Source organism: Lemur catta, chromosome 5 (genome assembly GCF_020740605.2).
Source record: "Lemur catta isolate mLemCat1 chromosome 5, mLemCat1.pri, whole genome shotgun sequence".
Lineage (NCBI taxonomy): Eukaryota > Metazoa > Chordata > Mammalia > Primates > Lemuridae > Lemur > Lemur catta.
In genome coordinates, this window is record NC_059132.1 from 107,615,674 (window position 1) to 107,641,166 (window position 25,493).

Consider the following 25,493-nt stretch of genomic DNA (forward strand, 5'->3'; position numbering starts at 1 on the left):
TAAGTGAGATTAGGTCTTCTGTGTTAGGATTTGGAAAAATGGTTTTTATAGTCAAAATTTTTATTTAAGTTTTAGGTTTGAGATACACACTTTTTGTAGGAGCAAAAGTGTTCAACTAGTAGGAGCTACAGTGCAATGTTACTGCACTGGCCAGTCCAATTCCTACATTGCTAGCTAAGGTAACCCCCTGTGAAGATGCATATTGCAACAATAAAGAGAACAGGATCAGGTATTCTCTGCTTAAAGGAAGAAACACTGTCGTTGAGAGTTATAAGTAAAATCTTTTTCCAGACTTTTTCTCACTGTAGGAGATGAGGTATACGTTAAAGCAGTGGTCCTTAACCGTTTCTATGACATGGATCTCTCTGAAAATCTGATTACTATGATACTCTGACAGATACAGGCATATGTACACATACACTAAAAATTATACATGAAATTCTAAGAGATTCCCAAACTTTCTGAAGGCATCTAAAACCCTCAAAGGCCCGTAAATTGAAGGTTAAGAATTACTGTGTATAAAGAAATAATTTTAAATGTAAGGATAAGCTATATCCTTGTCATAGGTGGTTATTAAATTAATACGTTACTATTAGGACAAATAAGTAAAGCATTATATATACTTTATAAAGTAAAAAATCCACTTAGACATATAAAATTACTTGTTATAGAGAAATAGTGCTTTGGGAGAAAATGTAAGAGGTTTCATAGTACATCTCTTCTCTCTTTCTTGTACAGGAAGGTATAAGGTAGCATCTTTCTGAGATCAAAGAAAAGATTCTATTATGGCATAAAAGTTTTTCAATATTACAAAGGTGGAATTTATATATTAATAGAATTACATGGTTTCAAATGAAGTTATTTGATATATAATCATTCACACTTATAAAACAGATACATCAAGGAAAGTTATCTATTACAATTTTTAGAAAATAAATTTCTTTTTATTTTCATAAATTTGATTTACATGAAAAATTTTAGGAACACTTCTGTCATCTAAACTGTGTTATATCTTTAAAGGAATAGCTACACAAATACAAGTAAAATTCGATGGGCCAAGATCATCCTGATTAACTGTGGCTTTCCTATATGACTGCGTCAAACAGGGGGGCTCAGGAATCAAAGTGCCTTTGTAGGGAATCTATCCTAAAACCTCACAAAAATGAAATCAACCAATATGTTGATACTAATTTGCCTCTACAATCATTTGGAACAGGATAACATTGAAAGGAAGAAGATAATTCAAATGAAAATAAAATTTAGGAAAGTCATTTGATTGTATTCCTGATTTTAATAAAATAGCTCTTACCTGGAGCCCATGAAAGGGAATAAATAACCCCTTCATTACCCGGAGAAGTGTACACTGCTGTTAGTGTGTTTATATCCCAGACTTTTATAGTGCCATCAAATGAAGCTGTTGCTAAAAGGTTGGGATTGTCAGGTTTGAATTTGCAGTCAAAGATAGTTTCCACATGTCCCTAGGAATGTAGCATAAAAAGTCCAATTACTAAGAAAAATTCACAAACCGTAATGTATACTCAAATTACCACATGTACTATGGTTTTACAAATATTAATATCAATGCAAAAATATATAGGCAAGCAAGAAACATAGAAAAATGGAATCACCACTGTGGCTGAATGTTTTCCATGCTGTTACTGTATTATTTTGAAAAGACCTGGATTGTACTCAACCACAGTTTCTTAAACCAGCAAAAAAATTCAAAGATGTTCAAAAGTTTCATTTTCCAATTTTAATTCAATGCAAATGTGTTTCTGATTTTTTAAAATATACAGAATACTATGCTAGAAATCTATAAAGCAATCAACTCTTAAGTTACTATATGCCATTCTGGCAATATAAGAGAAGACCAAGATGAAACTGAAACTAAAATCCTTTAATGCAAATATCCTTTTTTTTTTTCAATACTAATGACATACTCTAAAAGCACCTTATAATTTTGGCAGAAATAAAAGAATCAAGTATGGCTCTAATTTTTAATGAGCCTTGTTCCAAAATCTTCTAGCAAGTCTATTCTTTGGAATTGGAATACTTGTTCCTATCACATGATGATTTGGATCCCAAACATCCATGAGGCTATAAAATATTATGTACACATATATGTAAATACACAGATACATGCAAAGTGGTGCTTAATTACTGTGGTCTATGGCAAAATCTGTTAAGATTAGCTTGAATTACAATTTGCATTCTTCTAAATATTGGGGAGTGGGGACTGAAAGTCCTACTTCAAGCAACAGAAACTATAACATGTTGGGATCTACGGAGGGAGTTAAAGTACAGGGACAGGGCTTTCTATTTCTCAACTAATGTAGTAAAGGTAGAGAAGCATGCTCTTTAAACTCTATGTACTTCCATTAATACCCAAAATCACAACCCTTCAGAAACTGCGAAAGTGCTGTAAAGTCTCTCCTTTAGGTGGAAGGCAGAGGAAACGAAAATCTCAAGGGTTAGCAAGAGGGAAAGAAGAGAGGTTGTTACAGCCACCAGCTCATCTGGCTGGAGTTGTTCCAGGTGGTCATTTCCAGTAGTAAAAACATACCTAAGGCAGGGACTGTACATGCATTTTTAAATGTTATTTCACTGCTATGCCTTCAAATTTCATTTTCGGAAATCTGAAAATTCACATAGCGAGAACAAAATTGTAAATTTTTCTTCTGTTTTCTTCTTACCAAGAAGAAGGTAGGATAAAGAAGAAAATTCTGTAGTATTTTTCTTAATTTTAATCAAGCAAACATTCATAAGGAAGTATGCCTTTTAGAATGTATATGAATATTTTTCTTATCCTATGTAATTTGATCTTGGAGAGGCTTTATACATATAGTGGTTCAGTTGTTTCTTCTAGTAATACTTTTAGTAATTTCAAATTTGGGCCTATGTTGAGATAACAGAAAGTATAAGGAAAAAAATGACTGCCTTCTTCTGACTGACAGACATTTTTAAAGTAAGAAAAGCCACAGAAATAATTTATATACGAGTATTTTTTTAGTATTTATTAGAATTATAAATTTAACATAGATTTTAATTAAAACATATTTTAATATGTAGCTTAATGAAATCTATTGAATTCAGACTACATGATTTCTATATTACTTATATAACTTTTTATAGATTTAAAAGTATTCTTGTGTATTTTTTTCCCTTCCTTTTCATAAATTTATTTGAAACTAAATGACTAATTTGAAATATATAAAAAGTTTACCACACTGGAAAAGAGTTTCCATGAAAAAAGTTCAAATGGAAAGAAAATTAAATCATCTTCTAATGAATATCCACAAAGAATATTTAAAAATCACTAAGCTATACATTGTTTTAAAAATATTTTTGCTATAGTTCAATTTTTTCATTCGAGTACAAAATTCAATGAGCAGTCTTGAAATGATACCATATTATTGATTCTTTCTCCTTCTTCTCTTACAAGGACAATTCCAGCTCTAGATTCCTTTTCTAAGGGAGATCACAGGAAAACAACATTTGAAAATTTCTTAAATGTCTAGATTAGATTAGTCTAATTCAAACCTATGGAAAAAACCATAGGCATTTTTATAAACTGTAAACTGGGGAGAATTAAGTAGGATGCTTCTTGACATATATTAATTACAATACAATATGTATTATTGCATGTCTTCATTCATTCATTCATTCATTCATTCAACAGAACTTAATAAAGTCTTGCTATGTGCCAGGCATTATATTAGGCAGTGGGGATATAACAGAACAAAACCAGACAAAAATGTGGAACCTCAGAGAGGCTGTATTCTACCTTCCACAGAGGCTTAACTATCGTAAGAATGGAATTCGCAAAATCATAGAATTATTACGCTTTAATTCTAGAAATACATCTTAGAAAGCACACAATCCAACCTTACTCAGTTCATAAATGAGAACAATAAGGCTTGCAATAATTTGCAGAGACTGACTTGTCCTTTCTCCTGAAAGAATATTCTATTCTCATTTTGTTTTCAAAATATAGTACAGTTATGCAGTTTTCCACTATACACAAAACATAAGTAGACATTAATATATTAAAGTATAATGTTTAAAATTTATTGTAACAGTTTCATCATCACTCTATACATTTTTCTAAAAAGTTTCAACCAACCAAAATAAACTCCTAATATATCATTACTTACAAAAATAATTTTAATAATATTAATATACAGATAAAAGTAAACATTGTGGGCTTACACAAAATAAGCGTTGTGTGTAATAGAAGGAATGATCACAGACATACCAAGTCCCTAAGAAAATCCCACTTTTTAGCTCCCATATCATAAAGTCCAACTCCACCATCCAAGAAACAGCACACTACATGACCAGGGGGAAGAGAAAATGCTTGATTCTGTGTCAAAGTTGGGGGTGGAACTGCTTCACTCGTTGAGGATGTATAGTGATTTTTGGTTAGAGATTGGATTGAAACTAAAAAAGAAGAAAAAAACACAAACATTTATACCAACAGCTTCCCACTGGAATAAAACAACAGGGTTTAATTTATAAAGATTCTTCACTTGCTAAAAAATCCAGAATCTGTATCAGTAAACTTTTTTATTTTTTTTATTTTTTTGAGACAGAGTCTCACTCTGTTGCCTGGGCTAGAGTGCTGTGGCATCAGCCTACCTCACAGCAACCTGAAACTCCTAGGCTCAAGTGATCCTCTTGCCTCAGTCTCCCAGTAGCTGGGACTACAGGTGCGTGCCAGGATGCCCGGCTAATTTTTAGTAGACAGGGCTCTCACTCTTGCTCAGGCTGGTCTCGAACTCCTTACTTCAAGTGATCCTCCCACCTCGGCCTCCCATAGTGCTAGGATTACAGGCATAAGCCATTACACCCAGCCTGTATCAGCAAACTTTAAGGCAATGATCACATTTTCTGCCACATGAGCACTTTTTCAGCATTGCCAAAAGATGTGGAAACATACACACAAAGTTGGATATTATTTTGAAGAAGTGTATAGAAGTACAGATGGAGCAAATGGATGAAAATTAGTGTGTGAGGAATTACAATCTGTTGTGAATATTTGGTTTATTATCTCCCCATAAATTAAAACACAGCATGATTATTTCTGAATCAGAAGCTTCCTTCAAAATACTGACATAATAGCTTATTTCCTCCTTTCATACACACAAACATATGCATGTAAATTTTTTTCTTTTAAAAGAAATAACTCTCTGCCACTAACTTCCAGGCCAACGAAAATAATTATTTTTGAGATTATTTATAATTTACTTTAATTTAGCACTCCACTTAAGAATCACAACACTGTTGGACATACATTTGCATCTTAATTTTCCTTTTCTCTTCCTCAGGTTTTCTTTCTTTCTTTTTTACTGTTCACTGACTTCCATTTCTCCTCCTTTCAATTACGTAAATATCCCTTTGTTTAGTTAATTTTTGTATATTCTTTATCTCATATTTTGTCTTCTTCAAGAAATTTTTCCTTAGAATGTGAATATTTTCTTGCAAACATACTCCAAAATAATGATACCACTATAAATTATTAGACCAATCTATTATTAATTACATTCTGGAATATACAAAAATATTTCCCTGATTTTTTGATTAAAATATAATAAAGTCTTCCTTATTGCATTAATTATGGATAATACTCCTTTCTCAGAATCTGAGAATGACAGAAGTCCAAACTAGAATGAACTACCAATAACAAAAGAGGCACTTGGTAGTAATCAACTTGGTTCAATGACATTTTGCTGATAGTTTCATTAAAAATTAATATTATCCATGACTGGTTTTTCTAATATTTTAATTAGCTGACATCATGAATGGTTTTGATAACCTTTACACACCAATTTATTTATAATTCCCATTTTTTAGAATTTGGTGAATATGTCTACCTTTTAAAGTTTTCATTTTCACAATTGTTCTTTTTCCATACTTTCTGTTACACTAAAAAAATTGGGGAAAAAAACCTAGAAGTTTAACCTGAAAGGAATTACTCAAAAATGACAAGATTGGTCTGTGCTTCTTTGTATTTTCTGAGTTTTATCTAATGGACATGGACTACCTGTATAACGAGAAAAAAATATGAAAGAAAAGAATCTGTGGTATCTCAGGCATTCCATGACAGGGAAATTTATAGGCACTGAAAAAATAAAGAAGTTAACAACAACCAAAAAAGTGCATGATACCTAAACAACATGCCAGCCTCCAGCATATTACTTCTCCAGTCCTAATATTTCTAGATGCTCCAGTTTCTAGGCTCTAGAAGTATTAGGACTTTACAGAAAAGCTTAAATTTGTGGAAAGGCTGGAGGTTCAAATATAGAGATTTCCCACTACTTCCCATTGCTCACTAAATTAGATACCAAAATAACACTTTGGATAGCCATTGCTAATTACTTAATATATTATAAAGATTGAGAGCAGTGAGTAAGGAGGCATCAATTACTCTACATTTTTCAATCACTAAATTCCTTATCCCACATTTTTTATGATACACAAAATGGGAACACTACCAGCCACACAGAATAATAATGGTAGACTTAACAGGAAGTCAATTTCTTTTCCCTTCTATTTAAGAAACATTCTAATTCCAAACCTCCCCCAAATTTCCAGATTTTTTCTTTTATGGCTTAAGTGTGCTTTATTTTTCCTAATTACAGAAGCAATGAATGATAGTCAGAAAAAATACACAAAAATAAACAAAAAAACTACTAATTCAGTGACAATTCATGTTCAAACATGGAATATATTATATGTTCTAGATCCTATAATTTGAATATTTAGATTATTTTAACTTTGTTATAAACTGCGCAGATTGTAAATGAGCCATGTTTAAAACAAATTCCAGTTCAGATAAATTTTATTTAATCCCATCACTCTTGATATTTCTAACTTATTTTCACCAGTACCATTGTTCCATCTTCCTCATATAGATTATTTGAGATTATCTGAATATTTTCATTTAATAGCATTTTACAAATATAATTTGGCTCTAAATGTTTTCAATTTAATAATATACGTTACTGCATAGCTTTGATGGTTCCTTCAGCGCATATATTGTTAAAGGCTATTTTTCAAAAATTGTTTTGCAGTAGCATGTAATGTAGTATTTGATATGTTTATATCACTGTATCAGTCATTTTATTTGATAGACAATTTGAAAAAAAATTAAAGCTTTGATGATATTTTTTACTTACATTTTTTCTTTGGAGGAGAATTAAGTACATGTAAGCAGTGAAATCCTGTTTTCTTTAATTTAAGATTATCAACAGGTGTTGTTTTTGAAACATTCCAAATGCGCAAAACACCCACTTGAGAATCTAGGCAGATCAGGAAACAAAGCATACACAAAAAAAATTTGTTTGAAACTAAAATGCCTAGACACAAAAGTAATGATAAAAATTTCAACATGTCGGATTTTTAGCACTAATTATTGACATCCTTCAATCAATAAAACCATACAGTAATATAATCAAAGAAACAGTTGAAAAGCTATTTAACCTTTAAATTTTTGACATGTTTTACTACTTTTTTTTTCTGTTCCAAACCTTTTTATAGGGTTAGAAACTGCCTATTTTGGAAGCTTTCCCCAATAAAGACCATTGTAAGAATCTGACTACACAAAAAGCACCCCGTTGACACACACTTGTTCTAGGAAATGGCCAGTCACAGAAAACTCTCTACCTCTAATGTTGAATAATCCTTCCTCTTTTGAAATGTTTGTAAACTGCTCCATTGTCCACTTTCAGCTAAATAAGGATTGGCAAATATACCTGAAGACCAGGTAGAAATTCCTCTTTCTTCCAAAAATCCCACCTTAATAATTGCTTTGGAGAATAGTCTGGCAGTTCCTCAAATGATTAAACATAGCATTAATATATGAGTCAATGTGTCTAGTCCTAGGTAGATACTCAACAGAATTACAAGCATAAATCCACACAAAAACTTGTACATAGCAGCATTATTCATAATAGCAAAAAAGTAGAAACAATGTAAATGTCTATCCATTTATGAATGGATATACAAAACCTGGCACAGTCATATAATGAAATATTATTCAGCCATAAAAAGAAATGAAATACGATATATTCTACAACATGGATGAATCCTGAAAACCTTATGTTAAATGAAAGAAGCCAGACACAAAGGACCACATATTGAATGATTCCATTTATATAAAATGTCCAGAATAGGCAGATCCGCAGAGATAGAAAATAGATGAGCAGTTACGTATGCACATGTGTGTGCCACGGACTGTGGGAGGGAGTAATGGAAGATGACTGCTAATGGGTATGGGTACAGGGTTTGTTGGGGGAATGATGACACATTTTAGAACTAGATAATGGTGATGATTGTACAAATTTGTGAATATACCAGAAAACACTGAACTGTATACTTTAAAAATCATGAATTTTATGATATGTGATGTATATCTCAATAATAATAGATATTTAAAATTTTCCATGCCTGTTATTAATTATATCCTGTTAAATTAAAGGCAATTAAGATATATAAATTAATAATCCACTTACTTTCATGTACAGTTGCCCTTCTTTATCCATGGGGGATTTGTTCCAGGACTATAGATTTTAGTCCACGGATACCAAAATCCTTGGATACTCAAGTCACTTATATAAAGTGGTGCAATATTTGCATATAACCTACACACATCCCCCTCTATACATTAAATCATTTCTATATTACTTATAATACCTAATAAAATGCCTACACATCACTTCATTCATGTGACTTCAACTTGGTCCACTGCAAAGTCAAGTTTTGCTTTCTGAAACTCTGTGGAATATTTTTTCTGAATGTTTATGATCTGCAGCTGGTTGAATTCACAGATGCAGAAGCACAGATACAAAAGGCCAACTGTATAATGTTAAGTACTAAAGAATTTCTTTTAAAATATTGACAGGATAAATAATATTTGTGTATTATTTTACACTAAGCAAATATTAGAAGCATTTATACAGTAGCTGAAAGTACTGTTTCTTCAGAAGACTTTCTCTTTGAACCTAAGGAAATGGTAAAAGTAGAGAGTCATTTAATTTCTAACTACTATTCCTAAATTCTCCCATATTCCTATCCCCCATCACTACTTAGCTTTGCTAATTCTTTCATGAATAGGACACCGTGAAGGAGCATCCTTTCAACTCATGGTACCAAATTCCATTTTCATTTTCAAGCTAGGTTGCAATATTTGGATCTAACTAGGTAAATCTGTCATGGGTTGCCAAAATTATCAGGCAGTGTTATGGTTTAAATGTGCCCCTCAAAGTTCATGTGTTGGAAACTTAATGCCTAATGCAACAGTATTAGGAGGTGGTGTCTAATAAAAGGTGACTAGGCCATGAAGACTCTACTCTTGTGAATGGATTAAACTCCTTATCTCTCAGGAGTCAGTTACTTATTATGAGGGTGGCTTTGTTATTAATATGAAAGCCAGTTAGATCACCTCTTGCTTTTTCCCTCTTACCCTCTCTTGCCTTCAGCAGCACGAAGGCCCTCACCAGATGCTGGTGCCATGCTCTTAGACATCCCAGCCTCAAGAACTGTGAGCCAAATAAACTTCCATTGTTTATAAATTACCCAGCCTGCAGTATTCTGTTATAGCAACACAAAACAGACTAAGACAGAACAACAAAGGTCCCATCCAGGTTAATTGTTTTTCTGGTCAGTACCTTAATTGCCATCCTGCCATGCCTGAAATTGAACTGTCTTTGTCTTTCGCACACAAACAAACACAGACATACTCACATGCGTGCACATACATATTTCAAAGTATTTGCAGAAACCTGGAACAGTGGGGCCTTAATGTCATTTCTATTTGTATTTATGTTAATGACATACAATATAAATAAAACTACACTAGGCATTTACTATAATAAATAAGTTTTACACAAAATTAACCAATAAAAGATTATAATTTCCATAATTCAATGAAAGAATACACACATATTTAAAACTTTGGAGAAAAGGGGTGAGCTCACCTCCAGTTATAAACATTCCAGGAGCACTAGGAACCCAGGCTAAGCACTGTACAGAAGCTGCTGCACTGGGAAGATTAAATGCTGTTATGCAGTAAAGTGATTCAGAATCTATTAAGCGAATTCCATAATGCAAATTAGCCACAAGAAGATAATCAGTAGAGAGTGGGTCCCATTCTAAGGCTGTAACTGGATCCTCTTCATCTGTCCCTTCAAGAGATTCAGGTCTCAAAACATGTTTCTGATTTTTATTACCTATTAAAATACAAATAAAATATTTCCAAAAAATTCACAAAAAAGATCCAAAATTTAGATGACATTAATTTTCTCCTTGCATACTACCTATCTATGACAGTACTGAGAATACAAATCTGGCATTTTTATGCAGAAGGCATAACTGACGTGTGAATGAAGGGGAATTAGTTGTCCTAATGATGAAAGTCACACTCAATCCTCTGCCTTGGCAATCTCTAGTGGCTTGAATGTTTTTCCTATTTTTTACTGAAAAGCTGTAAGAAAATGACACAGATAAATAATACATTCTATCTTGTCAACAATTACAAATTTCACTGAGTCACAGCAGCTATGTGAATAGGGGAAATGCTTATGGAAATGAAGAACATCATGTAGTGATTAAAAAGCATAGATACTGGCCCTGGCTGACTGCCTAGGTCCAACCCTAGTTCCCCCACTTACTAGCTTTGTGGTTTTGGACAAGGTAATTAATCTCTGTGTGCCTCAGTTTTTTTTTTTTTAATTTTACTTTCATAAGGGAGAACATAACAATACTTACTTCAAAGGGTTTTCAAAAATATTAAATGAGTTAGTTGATTAAAGTGTTAGGTAGACCCTCCTGGGGACAAAGGTGGGTGCCCCAAGCAATTGCCACACTTGGGGGAGAAGGAAACACTCTACCATTCTACCAATCAGAACTTAGCTTGCCAACCGCAAAAGAATGCAGAGGATTCCCTAGGCAGCGAGCCAAGCAGGTAGAATAGGTCTGGAAGGTGACCTAGAACAACCTAAGGCTAATTATCATGTCATTAGTTTAAATCTACATTCACCCCCACAAATGGGCTTTCAGAGAGGCTCATGGGAAACCCACAAGTGTAGTAAGACTGAGGTTATGTAACTCCCAACTGTCCATCCAAATGGTTCAACGGTGATGTTTGAACCATGAGGAGGGCCCAGCCTAGACACTGTAAAACAAGACCCCAGACCATAACCAAAGGCCTTTTGTTATGACAGAGGGGTCCCTTCTCCTCTATGGAGAATGTATCTTGCTCTCTGTGAACCTGTATCTTGCTCTTGCTCTGTAAGCCTATCTTGTCCTTTCTCAACAAACTTCATTTCACTCTTGCCTTGCTTTTGGTGTGTCTGGCCATTCTCTGGCCAAGAGCACACCAAGAACTGAGAACAGATTATGAGCTGACAAAAATGCTTAGAACAGTGTAGTATATTATAAACAGCATATCAATATTTACTGTTATTCCTTCCTCATTCACTTTACCGTGTATCATAATCATAATTCACAGCTGACTACCAGTAAAAATAGGGAGGCTAGAAAAATAGGGAGATAAAGCATGTGTAATTAAATAAAACAAAGGACCATTAAACAATTCTCTTGTTCTTTGTAAATTATATATACACAACTGCAAATATAGAAAAAATTAATACTGCTGATGTACCACAAGGATACTCCAATGAGCCAGTCCTTTCATTCTCAAAAAAGAGGCAGTAAAACAACATAATTTAGGGACTACAGTCTTAACAGGAAGTACCAATTAGTTCTAAGTATTAAAAATTTTAAAGAAATGTTTATGTTTTTAATAACACAATTGAAAGATACTACAGCTTTTGCTGAAATCCCATAATTACACAACTTTTTGACATATCAGATTATAAAAGGAGAAAAAAATTGTTTTCCTTGGATATATAAGATATTTGTAAAGTGAATTGAAAATCTTGTCATTTCTGGTTTTGAAATAAGCTCATCAGGATATGCTAATCTTTAAAATGTTGATTTTAAATAGGTATTTTATTTAGAATTTTTGCATATATAATCATAGAAGATGGATATGAGATTTCCTTTATTCAGCTTTATTAAATTTTCTAAATAACCATCAAGAAAAGTTTGTTTACTTTTTTTCCCAATATAAGCATCTGCCAAATTGCTACTTGATATAATAAACAATGATACATATTGATATAGCTAATCATTACAAGGTTGAGAGAGTTATAAAAATGACTTATTAACCAAACCTTTACTTGCTGTTTCTTAAGTAATATTTAGGTATTTCAATATGCCAGTAAGCATGGGTTATTAAAAATATTACAACATGTAAAAAAAAAAACTCAAAACAAATAGCAACATGAAACATGGGAAAATTTGAAACGGTAATGCTAGAACATCTAAATCTTGTTGCTTCAAAGCCCCATACTTGCAGCCAAAATCATAAATTATATTCATCATTTACTTTTCTAACTGGTTTCCTCATATTTTTATCATAAAAGATAGAAAAATGAACCTATAAAATTTTATAGCCAGTTATTAGAACAATAGCTGATAATATTTTATTTATATTATACAAGATATTATTATTGTGTTCTATTTTATTAAACAAATACCAGGCAACTTGTGTTGTCAAGATACAGACAAAAGCGTATGTACAAAAACCTTGGGCAGGGCCAAATAAAAATCTCAAGACTTCCCAAAATTCATTATGCCAAAAGGGTGAACTGAGCTTGAAAGCTGAGTCACACAGGCACTGCCATCCTCTCCCCAGTGAGGTATATGGGTCCTCTTTTAAGAAATGAAGGGGCTTAGAAAATGACTAAACAGAGGTTTTTTGTTTTTTTGTTTTTGGTAGACTGGGTATGGGAGGGAGAAAGAAAGCCTGGCTGGCAAGGTGGATTTGTTATGCAGGTTAAGTCTCAATAACAGCCCTCACGGAAATGTTTTATTCAGACCCTAAAAGGGTGTCAGACACTCAGCAAACCTGTTCCAGATCAAATAGGCAGGGCATGGCTGCTTTTGATAGAGATTCTCTACAAATGCAATTTGTCTCCCAGCCTCCCCACCTGGACAGCCTTGCAGTAGTACTCCTGTTAGCCTACAGCTATCTCAAAATACGACAAATAAATGTATTTTGGGTTAAAATATTTCTTATTTCCTTCAGCCCTAAAAAAACCCCTTCAAAATATACAGCCCCTATAAAATGAGTGCATGTCAATTATAACCTTAGGACTGGAGCCTAAATAAACTCTTAAATGTTGATTACAAGTTTATCTTCACAGATGCAAACCAAGGAAGAGATAGGATCACTCTTGTACCTTCCCTGAGAAGATTCACAACATTGACTATTTCTCTATCTCTCTTTTTTTGAAAGTTCTTACTGAGCACCAAATAGAACTTCACAAGAATAACATCAATTGCCACACTTCTCACCGCCTTCACCCCTCCCCCTCTTTTTTCCTGTGCACCTCTTGTTTCTGTTAAATGAGAAGTTCTCAACCTCTTCTTTGGAGAGCCCAGTCCACAACAGATACTTGGTGGGCTATGTTTTTCTTGGGTGCTCCTTAAAATCTTGGCTTAATAAGCCTCAACTGAGTGTGACTCTCTTGTTTTCAGTCAATTATTATTTAAGTTAATAATGTCATTGTATAGCTGTCAAAATTTTGATTTTGAGGTTATGAAATCATAAAATGACACACAATTCACAATGTCCATAGGATAAAAGCAAAGCAAACTGAAACAACAATTTGCTCAGGAGAAGGACAACTTTTCCTAGAATTTGAAACCACCCTTTAGACAAATCAACAATGGGGTGCAAGGCAAGAGCTATGGTAAGGACCTAGCTAAAAGTAATGATAATTAGCTGGTCCCCATTCGTCCCTCTATAATTGCCACTCTGGAGCCACACAGCTGGTGGTCATAAAGATTCTTAGCTTTCTCCATAAAGAACATCACACTTTTGAAACCTAGGAGTAGTTTCTAAGGTATCTTCCAGGTCCCACATTCCAGTGGAATAGCTGACCCACCCTTGCGACCCCTGCCCAAAACCTGGTCAGCAAAGAAGACAATTTCTACAACCCTATGGTCTTCCCTGAACACAGCTAATTAGCAGACTCAATTGCCTATGCCAAACTGTCTTTAAAAACCCTGCCTCACAAATTCTTGGGGAGGCAGGTTTGAGAAATTTCTCCCATCTCCCCACTTGGTGCTATACGGAATAAACTCTTTCTCTGCCATAAACCCTGCGGTCTCAGAGTATTGGCTTCCTCTTGGGCAGTGGGCAAATGAATCTGGCTGGGCGGCAACAAAGTGAGACCAGAAATAAATGTCTCCTGTGTGCTTTTAAAAGGGGTGATACTGTGAAATATATATTTGGTTTTCATCTCCATTTCCTGGTATTACAATCCCTAAAATCCTTGGAATCTCCAAAGTTGTAAAGTATCTTATTGTAGGCTAATGAGTTGACTGGTGGCAGCAGCCCCTGGGTAGTTTCGGGATGGGGACTGGTCACTGGAAAGACCAAGGCAGAATGAGAGTGTTGGGACCTTTAGACCCGCCCTTCAACCTCCAGGGAGGGGAAAGTGGCTGAAGGTTAAGCTAATCGCCGATGGGCAATGAATTTAATCAATTATGCTTATGCAAGGAAGCTTCAGTAAAAAAACCCCAAAAGGTACACTGTTTGGGGAACTTCTAAATGGCTGCACACTTGGAGACTCCTGGAGGGTGGTGTGCCTGGAGAGGGCATGGAAGCCTCCACATCCTTTACCACAAGCCTTGTCCTATGCATCTTTTCATCTATATCCTTCATAATACCCTGTATAATAAACCAGTAAATGTAAGTAAGTGTTTTCCTGAATTCTGTGAGCCATCTAGCAAACTAATCGAACCTAAGGAGGAGGCTGTGTGAATGGACCCCAATTTATAGTCAGTTGTTCAGAAGCACAGGCAAAATCAGCATTAGGGGCTTGCAGTCAGCATTACAAGAGGGGGGCGGTCTTGCTGGACTGAGCTCTCAGGCTGTGTGAACAGATACTATCCAGGTAGGTAGTATCAGAATTGAATTGGAGGATGTCCAGCTGGTGTCTGTTGCACAAGTGATTGCTTGCTTGTGTGGGAGAAAAATGCCCACACATCTGGTGTCAGAGTGTGTTGTTAGACTATAGTAGGAAGAAACTGAGTTTGTTTTTTCCGCTATGTAATAATGTTACACAGGAACAATGTCATCAGCAACATTCTTAAAATAAAACAATGCAAATTTTATTAATGCATAATTAATGCATTATTAGTGTACATTAATGCACAATCATGGGATAATTCAAATCCCAATTCAAATACCAAAATCAATTCAATTAAACATTTCTATAATGAAAATTTTTTAAAAAGTTCTCTGATGAACTTGGTCTAAGAATACAATTTGAAATAGCTAAAGCAGTTTTCCAACTTTTTTGCCCTGGAATCCTCTCTCCATATGAGAATATTTACATGAAAATCCAACACGTAACACAGAAAAAAGAAATCTGAATTGTGAATAAAACTGTGCAATTCAGGCTGAAACGGAAAAGAAGAAACTTACAGCCCAGCTAGATCACCTATGAAGCCCCCCCAAAACACACACATAAATATATGAGCATACAAAGCACAGTTTAAAAATAGCTGATTTAAAAATGATGGATGAACTGCATTACTGTGGGGAGTTCTCCATGAATATTTATTTTTTCTTTCATGAGAGAAAGACTAGACAACAAAGAGCTTGAGGTCATAGGTTCCTGCAAAAACCTGGAGGACAGAATCCTATGTTATAACATAGAAATAAACCATCTGTGGTGCCAATACGTCATTAAGAAGGTAAAGTTAACAACTCCTCATGCAAAGAATCCTAACAATGTCAGTATTAATGTTAACAGTCTCAGAGTTTCAAACTCACAATCCAGAATGCAGTTTCAGAATTAAAAGGTAGTGTTTCCTTCGTGATCCATTAGCTCAGGTATATCCAAAAGGAAAACACCTAGAAGGACTGTACCTTTCATAATAGTTTGTGTATATTAACTGCTCAATAAATCCTACGGAATAAATAAGGCTAAGGGTTGTTATGAGTTCAATTGTGTCCCCCTGCCCACCAAAAAGGTGTTAAAGTTCTAGCCCCCAGTACCTGCGAATGTGATCTTATGTCGAATTAGGGTCTTTGCAGATGATCACGTTAAGATGCAGTGCCTTCAGGAAGAACATGGCCCTGCCAACACCTTATTTATACTTCTGGCCTCAAGAATTGTGAGACAATAAATTTCTGTTTTTCAAAGCCATCTAGTTTGTGATACCTTTTTATAACAGCCCTAGTAAACTAACACATGGATCTAGAAAAGTAGCGCTTGTTGACTTGACTATAGGTGCACAAATAACTGTTTAACAACTGGAAAATTAAGTTATTAGAAAAAATGACCTCTTCTGGAAGGCACATAGCTCATATTATTCAAATATTATACCTCCTATCCCGATGAAAACCTAAGATAGATAAAAGTAAAGTAGGCCTTTTATCTTCCCTATATTTTCTATGTCAAAATAAGCATAAAATGTCTCAACGTTTTATATTTTTGATACAAAATGCACTGTCTCAATGTCCTATCCTATGACTTAAAACTGTCAGAGATGCCTAATAACAACAAAGCAAGAAAGAGGACAGTCCTAGACAGTGAAAAAGGAAATGGCCACAATGATAAATCAAAAAATACAAAAAATATCTAGAATACAATTTAGACCAAACTAAAAACAATTCATAATCATCTTCAGATCTCAGGCAGCTCACAGATTCCTTGAAAACAAAGTGTCACAGTCCTGATGAAATCTCTAGGGGCAGATCAGCCAGAGGAGAAGGGAAGGAATATCCCTAAGGGGATCTGGGAACATAACCCAGAGAGGGAGAACCACACAGCATACAGCCATCTTTATTGTCCTTAAATTATATGTCTAAAACTAAGAAGACTGCCAGAGATGAAGAGTGCAGAGAGGAAAGTGGTATTCACCACATCAAAAAGAGAAGGCTATGAATTATGTCACTTAACTATGAGCCTTAATGACCAACTATAAAACAGAATCTGCTCCCAGTGGAGAGGATGTAACGGAGGAAGTAACAGTGCAAGTGGCTGTGACAAATTCAAATAAAGCAACACTCATTGATCCCTCCTCATACTAATCTTCAACAGAGAGCTGAATCTGTCCCCATGTTAAATTAGTAAAACCAGAAGGAACAACCGAGGATGTGTACAAAGAGCCAAGAGGGAAGGTGGTAAACAAATACATGTATATTTATTTTTATCTTTCTTTACAATGTAAATAATAGCTCCTGAAATATATTTAAGATACAGTGGCCCCAATGTATCAACGTTTCACACAATCCTTTTTTAAATTTTAGAAAGATTTCTAGAAGATTTGTTTGAATTTTCACAATTTCTTCTGTTCAACTTCAATTTCTTTTTTCTTCTATAAATATCAGATAAACTGAATGTAATATGTTTTGTGAAAGCCGTTACCCTGTTCCTGAAAAAGCACTTTCATCCATCTAGCCACTAATCAAATATATCAACAGAGATGCCAGATGGCTAAAAGTATGTTTCACAAATATTAACAATACTTACTTATGAGGGGAGAGCAATTTTAAGTAATTTTTGATTTTTTAATTGTGCTTTTTGTTGCTGCTTCAACTTTAAAAATGAAGATAAATTAATTTCTCAGACTCATTCAGTCAAATTTATTAAGTGATAGGGGTTCAAAGGGTTATCATTCCTTTTTATGCCAGGTTCAAAGCCTTTGCTAAGGAGCTGTGGCATCAGAATGGCATTTTCACAAGCAAACGGGAAAATATTAATATTTTGGAGTAGTATTAATGAGTCATCATACCTTCTGGCTGTATGTATGTCCTTGTTCATTCAGGTTATTTTCTTAGTAAATGGGCAGAAATAAAGAGTTGACTTTAAAAATGCAAATATTGGACAAATGACTAATTTGAATTAATTCCAAATAAAATCTGCACAGCTGTGTTGAATATATTACAATGCCTACAAATGAAATTTACTTCAAATGAATATTTGGAATCAGCACAATGCTGGATAACATTTTAACAACTATCTATATTAAAATTAAAATTATGTTACTTTTGTCTTTATGTTGAGTAAATAAAAATTACATATGAGAAGGAAAATATAATTTAAGAAACCTGAGTAATTAAATTCTTACCTGGCTGAAAAATTGATAGACTTCCATTAATATGACCAAACACAACTTTCCCCCTTTTTTGGGTATGCCATCTGAATATACAGACATCAGACAAGAAGCTATGAGCTTCTCTGTGTACAGTCACTCCACTATCTGGTCCTGAGATGGTCCAAATGAACAGTGGTCCTCTGTGAGAAACGAATGCCACCGCGTCACCTGCATTCCAGCACCAGCTAAGGGAGGCAGGTATCCCTGAAATACATTAAATGCAAATATATAATAGAGAGATACAGCATAAGATTGTACCATTAAACATTGTTTGCATCGTACATTTCTAAAACAAATTAAAATATAAGAATATGTTCGTTATTTTAAAAGCACATTATTAGCTGGGAATCAGATTTATAAAGAAATCCCAAAGACTACAGAGAACATATGTAGGGAACTTCCATGATGAAAGGAAAAATACCTAGGTTAGGTTCAAGTAGTACTGATGTGATCATATGTTTCATATATTGAAAGAAATTCATACAGGTCTTTATTTTAGTACACTATGTATTAAAGCAATAAATACTCGAGTATTTGTATAAAGGACCTTCTCTAGGCATTCTAGGTACACAAAGTAATATAGAATACATTTTCTGCTTTAAAGGATTCTAAATGTAAATTGGGGGGATAGGGATTTTATGCATGAAAAGATACATGCTACTATAAGGATTTCCTAACAGTGGACTTACTGTTACAATCCATGTCTTATCAGGAGTTTATATTCAAATTGTAGTTTTGCCTCAAATGAACTAAAAATGTCACTTTATTTCTCTAAACCTCTGTTTCCTCATATATAAAATGGAGATAAAAATAAAAATAGTTGACCACTTATTTCACATGAAAGCTAAGGAAATATTGTATGTAAAAGTACCTTTTAAACTATCAGATGGAATAAAAAAGTTAATTGTTAATGTTCCCACTATTGTTGTGATCAAAAAAATCATATATAAAATAAATGTTATGGGAAATTTATAATTCAAGAGAGAGTATAAATCTCCCAACACAGATACATTAATTGACTGCATCACAATAATCAAATTGAATATAACATATCAGATTATGTAGAGTCAGGGCTCAGGAATTTATTTTTAACAAGCTTCTGCAAATGACTTTGATATGCAGAAAGGTTTAGGAATCACTGGACTACTATCTTAGAAAGAAACTGGATTTGAATTATACCTAGAAGGAAGGGTAGAGGTAAAATATATGAAATGAGCAGTATTTCCCAGGAAGAGGAAATGAATATGCACAAGAATTCAAGAGTTGAAACTCAATGGTTGACAGTAAGTTCAGTTTGTGACAACAGTTTCTCCAAGAGGCAGAAACTGAAAGCCTAATGCCTAGTTCAGATCCTGACAAATAATGGGAACTCCATAAATATTTGCTGAATGGATGTATACGTGAACAAGCCTAATAAAAAAAATTGACGTGGTTTTAGGATATGTTAACAGAAGTACAATTTCCCCAAAAAGGGATACAGTAGTTTGTATGATCAAACCACCACAGCACAATTGAAGCACAACAGAATGCTGGCTCTCTGAATGCATCTTTAGAAAAAGGCAGCAAGGAAAGTGAAACAAGCAGAAACAATGCCATATAATAACAATACAAAACACTTCTACAATGGCTTTCTATGTACCAGCACTTTCAAGAGCTCTTCAAATATTAACACATTTAATTCTCACAACAATATTCTGAGGTAGGTTAAGTAGCATTATCCACTGCTTTACAAAGTGTGACATTTTTCAAGTTGCTGACAACTTAAACATTTTCCACTTGAACAAACTAATGCTCATTTTCCTTTAAATGAGTTATTAGAAAAAAGAATAATAAAGTGCAAAATACAGAGGCAAGATCAAGTTCAACTATTGTATATGAAAGTTAAAAAAAAGGGCAATTAATAAAAATTTCTACTTTGCTTCAGCTGGATCCTAAAAAGAAAATGGACTCTAAAACATTTCAAAAGGGATTATTTAAAATGAAAATGAGAAAAATATTCAAAAGTTCTTTGTAATAAAATATCAAAGCTTTCTAAATTAAGAAGATATTTGGAAATACGATGGGGAATTTATTGAAAAATGTTTGACAATTTTCAAAAAAGGAAAAAGATGTAAAATTGACCAAAATTATTACCACACTTATTTAACTACTATATGATTTTTAGTAACAAAGTTATTTAATTATATATACAGTGGCAAAAGAAACTATGGTGCACACAGCTGGTGCATAAAAAAAGTCTTCCACCATGAATGGATGTGATGTATATAGTGTTTGATGATAAATCCATGGATAAACTAAGTGCTAACTCAGTAATACAAATGTGTACTTTTGCATAACATTTAGAAAATATGTTTATTATGTAGTTACAGCCTGGTATTGACTTTGCATTACAACTTTATGAGAACAATAATATTATGCAACTTTTTTAGTTTAAGGCACATAAAAATGTGGAAAGAGGATTTGTTGTGTTAACATTAATCTCACACAAAGCTGGATTTAAAGTATTGGGAAAATGCATTATGGATCAATATAAACAATAGTGGAATAACCTATAGAAGTTGTGGCTCGTGGAGAAATAGGTGTGATAAGAAAACATCGAGAGATATGAAAAATCTTGACTGAGGCTACCAATCACTGTTTATATATCACAAAGCTTTGTACCAAAAGTAATTTGGCTTTTTCTCACTGATATACAGAAAACCTTAAGGAAAACTGTTAATTACGTTAATGGAAGCTCACTGAGTAGTTGATTTTTAAAAATATTTTACTCAGAGATTGCAGCAAACTTTACTCACTGTCTAATACATTGGTTGTTGTAAGTGAAAATTAAAAATAGGGCATATGAACTTGCGAATGAGATTCACAATTTCTTAGTCGCAAATTAACCTCATTTGACAAATACTTTTAAGGTGATAGTTGAGTTACAAAATGAGGTATTTCCAGCATTCTTAATGACCTAAATTTGAAAAGACAAGGAAAAACAAATATACTAAATATATTGATTATATCTAAAGGTTCCAAAAGACACTATTATTATTATGGAAATAAAATTTAAAGATAATTGCTTATGAATTCCCAGTATTATTGTTACATACTTAGAAGAATAAAGAAATTTGAACAAAATAAAGTTAGTGAAATTTTCATATCTCAGTTTTCAATCTCAAAATTATAATAATTATCTTTTAGGGAAGAAGCTGAATATGGAAAACATATCCAACATCAGCTTTCAAAATGATAATCAAGAATTGAGCTACATGTGGTGCTCAAAAAGAGAATAAATTATTGTGACATTTAACACAGAAAGATGATAACTGTATCATCATGATGGGGCAAGATTAAATACGAGTTCCCAATGCTAAATAGAAAGAGTATAATGAATTATTAAAATTCATAAAGTCCTATTTGTGTGAATTAGGGAGTTTCTACCTCAACCAAATTAAAAATTAAGCCACTAAACTAGCTCAAAAATGCATCAAATATATGCATAATATTGTCCTTGTATGTTAAAGATTAGAATAACAGGCAAGGCCTGTTACTTATCTCATTAAGAAAATCTTCTCTGATTATTACTTTTGTATTTATTTTGGAAATTTTTATATTATATTTAAACATTAGTGAAATTATTTAGTATGGACTATGCTTTTAGTTGATCATATGTTCTAAATATAATTGTTTCATGAAATTTTGTTTCAATTTTGTACACAGGCACACACATGAGTCACCATGTAAAGTGTATTTCTTATACAGGTTACCGTTAGGAAGCCTGAAAACTCTACTTTAAAATCTGAACTAATAGTATTCATAGTGTTTGTTGAAATAAAAATGTTTTAATTAATAAAACAAGTCTGAGTTATAAACATACCTTTTTGACTGTCGAGTTTAGCAATGACTTTTTGTTCTGCAACATTCCAAATGATCACTAAGTTATCGGTGCTGCCACTTGCAAACAGATCAGGGTTATGTGGACACCAAGAGATTGCTGTGATTGTTTTTTTATGTTCAGACATAATTGAATGAAGTTTGAATTCATTATAACGGTGATCCAACTGAAACAAAATATATAAATAAAACATTTTAGTGCTACTTTTTAGATAATACACTATCCATTAATAATCACATTAAACAAAAAAAAAGCTACATACATGACAATTAGTTCACCTAATAATAAAGATATGAACACATTTCAAGTTTTGGTTTATGTTCAAATGTATTTAATTAGCTGAAAGAAACCATATTAAAAAAATGAAAGAACTGAGATAAAACACATCAATCTTAAATATAAGTAAAAATGAATGTTTTACCTTTCAATATGCATAATAAATCAGAGTTTTATTATATTTTCCATAGTTATATCTATTTAGGAGAGGGAAAAGTCCTTGGTTTTGGAACTTTTTTTCCCTGCAATTTTTCACTTATACTTGAATAAAAAAATTTAGGTTAAGAAAACCAACTGTTCATTATTATATAACTAAGATGCCCAAAGCTTCCAGAGCAAAGGTATCATTGACCCTTTTTATATTCTTGTTCTTCAGATGGGGCATTATGTTGTGTTTTTATATTAAAGTGGACAAAACGAGCAGCCTCATTTTTCCTATTACATTTGTAAACGTGCCTGCATTAGTTAGTGAACTAATCTCTCCATCATTTTTAACATGTTTTGGATTATACTGTATATGCCCTTTTGTTGGAGTTGTTTTTTTGTTTTTTGTCCTTTAACATATAATGAGCCTTTCACCATGTTATTATAAGTTTTAAAAATCATTATTATATTAAATTTTTATTATATCAACCTTTCTTTAATCATATACTTGCAGTAAAATTGTCTGATAACATGGCCTTCAATGCCCTACAAGATCAAATCTTTGATATTTTGCTAAACTAATTTGAAATCAGTCTGAACTTCTTGTTTCTGTAATACTGCAAAATTATTTCCATTTTATGGCCTTATGCTTGCTGCTCCCTTGGCCTCAAATGCTCTCCCCACTGATATGCTCATGGTTATTCATTCTCTTGTTGAAGTCTGAGTTTAAAAGCACCTCTCCAGAAAGATGTTTTCTGATCATGCTATCTAAATTCATAACTCTCTCCAGAACCCATTCCCCATGACTATGCTATTACCTGTTTTTACAGCCTTTCTAGAACAGACTTCTTCCTGAAACATTTACTTATTTGTTTACTTATTTATTTAATGACCTCTCCCTGCTCCCTGCCCTTACTAAGAATGTAAGTCCCACAAGACAAATTTGCTTGGTTTGTTCATAGTTGCATTCTTAATACCAAGTAATGTTTGGGTAATTGAGATTTAGTTAATAGTATTGAAATAACAAACCCTTATGCTACTGTTAAACATTTAAGTAACTTCTAATTTTTGTATCACAAATAATGCTGCAGTGAACATCTTTGTATGTAAAATTTTGTTCAGTGACCTGATTATTTCCTAAGGCTTTCTCTTCTATACTTTCTCTATGTTCAACTACTCTTGGACAACTTTGGATGAAAACATTATTAAAGATAACCAGTACCAATGGAGTTTTCATCTAATTAGTACTGCAGAAACAATAATTTTAAATTGATTTGTTTAAGTATATAATTGTATTTTCTGTACATTTAGGAATAAATAGGATTTTAAGTTTAAATTATTCAGCAATTTAAATTACCCATTGTAGATATTGTGAGTGTATCTGATAAAAAAATCAGCTATATAAGTTACAAATACAGTAGAAGAATCTATAATGTAATAAATGTATGAAGAAACTATGCTGCACATCAGTGACCTTCACTGACATCACTATATAAATTATGCATATAGTGTAAGCACATTTTAGAATATTGAACTATTTGTAGGGATTAATTTATTAATGCATTACTATTATATTTACAATTCAGTATTATTGGACTGTACCATTACATTGAGATGGACCTTAAATTACTCCACTTTTAGAGTACTTTAATACAATGTATTAGTGCCATACAACTCAACAGTTAACAAAAAATTCTGATGCCATTTAGGAACATTATTTAATAGTTCAGAAAAAACTGTCATACATCAGCGTCATTATCCAGAGTGTGACAGACTAACAGAGTTTGACTCTACATTGGCACTAGGTGTTATTTAATAAATATTTCCTCTAAAAATGATTATAACATTTTATATTTATGTAGCATAATTTTCAAAGCACTTTAATTTAGATAATCACATTTATTTATTTATTTATTTTTATTTATTTTTTTTGAGACAGACTCTCGCTCTGTTGCCCGGGCTAGAGTGAGTGCCATGGCGTCAGCCTAGCTCACAGCAACCTCAGAATCCTGGGCTTAAGCGATCCTACTGCTTCAGCCTCCTGAGAAGCTAAGACTACAGGCATGCACCACCATGCCCGGCTAATTTTTTCTATATATATTTTAGTTGGCCAGATAATTTCTTTCTATTTTTAGTAGAGACGGGGTCTCACTCTTGCTCAGGTTGGTCTCGAACTCCTGACCTCGAGCGATCCACCCACCTCGGCCTCCCAGAGTGCTAGGATTACAGGCATGAGCCACCACGCCCAGCCTAGATAATCACATTTAAAACACTTAGTATATGTTTAATTAACATGTCATCATTTAATAATGTAATTTTCTATTGGGATACTTTGGAACAGGTTTTATAGGGAACACTGTAATGAACTGTCACCTGAGTTTATTTGCATTAATTTCTAAATCAGGGTAATTTTTTGTTTTAGTCCTTAATGACATGCAAACTTTCTTGTAGGTTTTTTATATTAATAATTCCAGCTTAATCTTCCTAAATATGTCATAAAATGTCATCACAAAATTGAAGACACACAAACTTGAAAAAAAGTAAGTTCTGCTTTTATCCACTGAGTTTCTTTACCATCCTTACCTCTGAGAATAGGTTGCCTTGCCTAAGTTCCTCTTCTTTAGGAGGAAATATATGACAAGAAGATAGGGAGTTAAGACTAGGAGAAAAGTTTGGAGGAGGAATGTGGAAGTGAGAAACTGCATGCAGAGTGTAAAGGAGGTAGATGGGAGAAGAAAGGAGGCACTTAGAAGGCTTGGTGCTATCTTACGTATGGGGCAAAAATGAAGGAATGTGAGTTATAATGAAGTTACATTTTGACTAGTAGATATTTCCACAGTCTTGAGGAATGGACTACATAAAATTTTACTCTATATTGTGGAAAATGAATATTTTGATGGATTAATGCTGTTATTTCTTAAATTTCCAATATACCATAACACTATTAGTA

At 33.3% G+C, this 25,493-nt stretch overlaps 1 protein-coding gene across 1 annotated transcript in view; it reads right to left on the reverse strand.

Annotated features, from left to right (window-relative positions):
* WDR17 (WD repeat domain 17) overlaps positions 1 to 25,493 on the reverse strand; it is an 85,673-nt gene that overhangs the window by 36,994 nt on the left and 23,186 nt on the right. Inside the window, exons 3-8 of the mRNA XM_045552473.1 lie at positions 22,106 to 22,289; positions 18,217 to 18,447; positions 9,978 to 10,229; positions 7,179 to 7,301; positions 4,256 to 4,440; positions 1,310 to 1,478 (exon numbers count right to left, since the gene is read on the reverse strand). Of these exons, the coding sequence (XP_045408429.1) occupies positions 1,310 to 1,478; positions 4,256 to 4,440; positions 7,179 to 7,301; positions 9,978 to 10,229; positions 18,217 to 18,447; positions 22,106 to 22,289 (1,144 nt within the window). The remainder of the gene's footprint in view (positions 1 to 1,309; positions 1,479 to 4,255; positions 4,441 to 7,178; positions 7,302 to 9,977; positions 10,230 to 18,216; positions 18,448 to 22,105; positions 22,290 to 25,493) is intronic.